A 5,000-nucleotide genomic window follows, 5' to 3' on the forward strand; every position below is an offset into this window, starting at 1 on the left:
GAGAGGAAACTAAACGGACAAGTGGAAGAGAAAGTGGAACAGGTGGAGGTACAGGTGGAGGTACAGGTGGATTCGACGCTCACCCACCTGTTATTTTCGAGTACGTGGTGGATCGGATCTTCGAGAACGCTAGAAACGTGACAATCCGACTGCCGAACGTGACAGCGAGGAGTGTGAGACTGCAGCTGTTCTTCGCCCTTCGCTGGATACTCATTTCTGAAGTCACCTTTGAGTCTGGTAAGGGAAAGATGATGTGGTTGTGTTAGTGGTAGTGGTAGTGGTGGTTGTGGTAGTGGGTGGTGGTAGTGGTAGTGGGTGGTGGTAGTGGTGGTGGTCGTGGTGGTGGAATGAACAATAAGACAAAAAGAAGAAAAAAAAATAGATAAACACATTTTTCTACTAACAAAACCAACAGAGAGAGAGAGAGAGAGAGAGAGAGAGAGAGAGAGAGAGAGAGAGAGAGAGAGAGAGAGAGAGAGAGAGAGAGAGAGAGAAACTAACCCAGAACACTATACAAATAGCCAGTCACTCAAATACAGAACAACACAGACAAGTTGAGACGAGTTGAGGTGAGACAGACAGACAGACAGACACAGACAGACGGACAGACAGGTGCGGCGGTGGTGGACAAAAGGTTGGCGAATTTTCAAACCATTCTGTGGAAAATATGACGGTGGAGACTAGCGGTGTTGTGGAAAACCGATAATCCTACAGCAGGAGGAGGAGGAGGAGGAGGAAGAGGAGGAGGAGGAGGAGGTATGGTAGTTAGGTGGAGGTATAAGGGTGGAAATGGTGATAGTGGAGGTGGTAGAGATAGATGAGAGGATTAGTAAAGTGAAGGAGGAGGAGGAGGAGGAGGAGGAGGAGGAGGAGGAGGAGGAGGAGGAGGAGGTGGAGGAGGAGGAGGACAACCCAAGTTCTTTTTTAATGTAAACTTCCTAAATCTAACCTAACCTAACTTCCATTTCCTTTCTTAACTTCATCTAAAGCTCAAATTTCTTCCCTGTAACTCCCAACTTCCTCTTAATTTCCTCTTTACTTCTACCTCTCCCCTCTTAAACTCCCCATCTTGTTCCTCTTTACTCTTCTCTCTCCCCTCTCCCACTTCCTCCCTCGTAACTAACACATTCCCACGCCTCCTTCTTTCCTCTTAAACTAGTGCCTCCTATCTCCTACCCTTTCCTCTCCTCCCTCCTCCTCCTCCTCCTCCTCCTCCTCCTCTACTCACAACTCCTGCTACAATATATAGAATTTCACAGGAAGGAAATTGTATTACCACCAAATTTATGTAGTCGTCGGTACTTCATAGAAAACGCAAACTCGATGCAGGAATAATTTGGCACTAGGCACCTCCTTACATACATACATACGTACATACATACATTCTGGGCCTCGATATCTCAGGTGTGTGGCATTAGCTGGTGTGGTGTTATTGGTATATTTCTTTAAGTTGTTCAGTGGATCTTATTATTTTTTTTTCTTGCCAAAACTACATGAAAAAAAAATGTGTTTATCTTGAGTTTACAGGTGTGTGTGTCATTAGCAGGTTTGGTTTCCTCAGGTGTGTTTACCCTCTGGTGTTCTCTGAGGCCCGTGTTCTGAAGCGCTTATCTTTTTCCACCTCGACTATTTTCCCAGGCCATATGAGATGACTAGCCGGGTTTTCATCAGTGCTTCTCTTCTCAGTAACGTAGACACTTTGTTAATCTCTTCCGTGAACCTAAAAAAACATCCTTAAAAACCCAAGGCACTCAACTAGAGCAAGGAGGAAGTGTGTCAGAATATAGCTCAAGTATCACGAAATACAAAACTGTTACACACCTTTATGTATTCCAATTCCCCCGTGCCGGAAACAAGACTACGTGACAAGTCAATTAACAACGTGATGGACATGAATAAAAAGAAAAATTAATATACACCACTTTCCATGTATTCCCGCGACCCGCTGCAGGATATCAAGTGGAAAAGTTTTGGCTGTGTCACGGTTTTCAAAGTAACGCGAAAGTTGTGTCCTCGACAGGAAATCTTTGCTTCTCTTCTTGCTTCGCCTCGCCTCGCCTGTCTTGATGTCTTGTTTCCCTCCTGCGCCCTGCTCCGCTCGCCAAACTCATGAGCCTTCGCATGGAAATCTTCGCGGTATATCGGCAGTTTTCCTCTTTTTTTTTTTTTTCCCCTCTGCTTTTTCCTGTTCCCCGCGCGGTGTTCTGAGTCAAGGCTGCGCCGTCGTCCTGAACGTTGCCATGAAAATATTCGTCCCGCGTCCCTCGCCCCACACTTTGTAAAGGAGCCACTTTCTTTCGCCACAACAGGTATTTGTGTAGGGCTTTTAGCGGCCGCCCTCCGCGCCCCCGCGCCTCCTTGCGGGCACGCTGGGGCCATGCAGGTAACTCGGCATCTTTACGGCGCCGCCTGTCCGACCAGTGTCTTGTAAATCCAGAGCCGCGCATTCCAGGCTCGATGCAACACGTCTGACGGAGGGTTAATTCGCCCTCCACCGCGCCCCAAACGCCGCCACAAATAATACAGGCAACAGTGGGCCGTACTTCACCGCCAGACGGCCGGACGCGAGGCAGACGCCACGCCGCTGCAGCCTCGCGGGGCGGGCACAGTTACATAAGCTGCACCGACACTTGCGCCGTGTTTAGGAGAGACCGCACCACATAACGCGCAAACAAAACATCACAATGGGGAAAGATGGACGATAACAACGCTCTCAGTATTCATGCAAAGGTGGCTGTTATTGGTATTCCTGTCCGGCCCGCGCGGTGCTCACTCTATAAAAGTGTGTTTACGTCCCTTTACGGCGCCGTGACCAAACACATGACACGTCGCCGCCCACACCGCCGGCCGACACTCACTTCCCAGGCATTTCCTTGACCCGCTGTCCGCTGTCCCGTTTTTTGTTGGCGGGTGTTTTGTTGGTGGTGTCTCATTTGCTCTTTCCTTCCCCCTCAGTGCCCTGCGCCTGCAACCTGACAGAGGAGACTCAGGTCGCCGTCAGCGGCGCGGCGCCTCGCGGAGATGCAGGTCGCGCCCCCACTACCTCCGCGAGTCCCACCCTGGGCCCCGCACCCCCAGGCCAGTCCCCCGTGGTGCCGGCGCGAGCCCCCGCGCCGGGTCTGCTGGTTGGCGGGCTGGCGGCGCTGGGCGTTGTGTTCGGCGTTCTGCCCGTGGCGGCGTGCCTCCTGCATCACCGCGCCCGCCTCGCACGGCGCTCCAAGACGCCGCTTGCCGCGGACCCCCACAAGGTCTCCATGAAGATGAAAGATTTTCACATCAACGTCAACCTGACAGCTGGGGCGGCGGGGCTGTCCCGCGCCCGTGGCGGCGAACTGTACGGCCGAGTGGCGCTACAGGACCCCGCCGCGGGGCCTTACCAGGAGCCCCATCCTCTCATGCCCGCCCACCCTGACTCCATCAAGGGCCCCACCACCACTGACACCGACGACTCCGTCGATTACGCCGTGCCAGACCTCACCCTCACGTCCCCCACGCCTTTCCCCGAGGCGTGGAGGCCTCCGCTGCCCCTCACCCGCCCGCCCTCCACACTGCCGCCCCCCGCCCAGCACTACGCCGCCACGCAGCTATGCCACGCCTCTAGCATCCAGGGCGTCACCGGCTGCGTCATCTACGCCACAGCGGACGAGGCTGGCGTGAGCGGCGCAGGGCCCAGCGGCGCGCTGCCCGAGCCAGCGGTGCCCGAGGTGGCGCCCCACCAGGTGCGGGTGCTGGAGGCGCTGGGCGAGGGAAAGTTTGGCACCGTCACACTGTGCGAGGTGGAGGGCCTGGAGGGCGGGCCACGCCTGGCGGCCATGAAGAGCCTCAGGATGGGCGCGGCTGAGGGCACCAAGAAGGACTTCCGGCAGGAAGCGCGCGTGCTGGCGCGTCTGCACGACCCCAACATCGTGCGCTTGGTGGGCGTGGTGACGCGCGCCGAACCCCTGGCGCTTCTGCTGGAGTACATGGTGCACGGTGACCTCTATCAGTTCTTGCGCCGCCACCGCTGCGGGCCAGAGGGCGCCGAGGACCTCCCTGAGCTGAGTTACGGCGCCTTGGTGTACGCGGCGCTGCAGGTGGCGTCCGGCATGACGCACCTAGAGACCCTGGGCGTGGTGCACCGTGACCTGGCTGCGCGAAATTGCCTGGTGGGCGAGGCGCTCACCATCAAGATCTCAGACTTCGGCATGAGTCGTCCGCTGTACTCCAGCGACTACTACCGCCTGGGCGAGGGCCGCGCCCTGCTGCCCATCAGGTGGATGGCATGGGAGTCCATCCTGCACGGCAGGTTCTCCACTAAGAGTGACGTGTGGGCCTTCGGCGTCACCCTGTGGGAGGTGTTCACCCTGGCGCGGCGTCAGCCCCATGCTGACCTCAGCGACGACCAGGTGCTAGAGAATGTGTCACGCTGCTACCTGGGCGACGGCGTACCCATGATGACGCTGCCGCAGCCGCCGTTATGCCCAAGGGAGATGCACGACATGATGACCGCCTGCTGGAGGCCTGCGGCGCGCCAGAGGCCGCCCTTCTGGGAGGTGCTGCTCTTCCTACGCCGCAAGAACCTCGGCTACACTTTGGACTACACTGGCTGAGCCACGCCCCCGCCTCCCCATCCCACACCCAGGGACCGTGCTACTCACCCAGGGTGAGGCGCCACTCCCCGGGGTCCACACAAAGTAACACCTGGCCGCACGCCCAGTTAGCCGCCGCTATCGCCACCGCCACAGACAGACTGCCTCCCCGCGTGGCGCCTCCACGCCCGCACCACAGCAAAGCCGCTCAGACTCAAGTATCGAATCAAACGAAGCAGTGAAGCAGCGCTGCCCCGCGTTGAGCGGTGCGGGGCGGCGGCGTGTGATCCATCTGTGATATATTATAGTCAAGGAGTGTGCGCCAGGCCACGCTGGGACGCCGCCTCACCGCCGCCACACCACCATACCACCACACCGCGGCGTCACGAACCACCAGCGAATGCTAAAGACTGTTAGTGAGCATGACGCCAC

At 56.8% G+C, this 5,000-nt stretch overlaps 1 protein-coding gene and 1 long non-coding RNA gene across 4 annotated transcripts in view; one reads left to right on the top strand and one right to left on the bottom strand.

The window, feature by feature from the left end:
• Positions 1-4,705, bottom strand: part of LOC123503095 — a 31,660-nt gene extending 26,955 nt beyond the window's left edge. For all 3 annotated transcript variants that reach the window (XR_006674327.1, XR_006674328.1, XR_006674326.1), the window contains exon 1: positions 4,638-4,705. This is a non-coding gene — a long non-coding RNA (uncharacterized LOC123503095). The remainder of the gene's footprint in view (positions 1-4,637) is intronic.
• LOC123503091 (discoidin domain-containing receptor tyrosine kinase B-like) overlaps positions 1-5,000 on the top strand; it is a 23,757-nt gene that overhangs the window by 17,246 nt on the left and 1,511 nt on the right. The window contains exons 8-9 of the mRNA XM_045252517.1: positions 1-237; positions 2,956-5,000. The exon at positions 1-237 is cut by the window's left edge and continues 76 nt beyond it; the exon at positions 2,956-5,000 is cut by the window's right edge and continues 1,511 nt beyond it. Coding sequence (XP_045108452.1) covers positions 1-237; positions 2,956-4,589 — 1,871 coding nt within the window. The 3' untranslated portion in view covers positions 4,590-5,000. The remainder of the gene's footprint in view (positions 238-2,955) is intronic.

This window comes from Portunus trituberculatus, chromosome 13, assembly GCF_017591435.1.
Source record: "Portunus trituberculatus isolate SZX2019 chromosome 13, ASM1759143v1, whole genome shotgun sequence".
NCBI lineage: Eukaryota > Metazoa > Arthropoda > Malacostraca > Decapoda > Portunidae > Portunus > Portunus trituberculatus.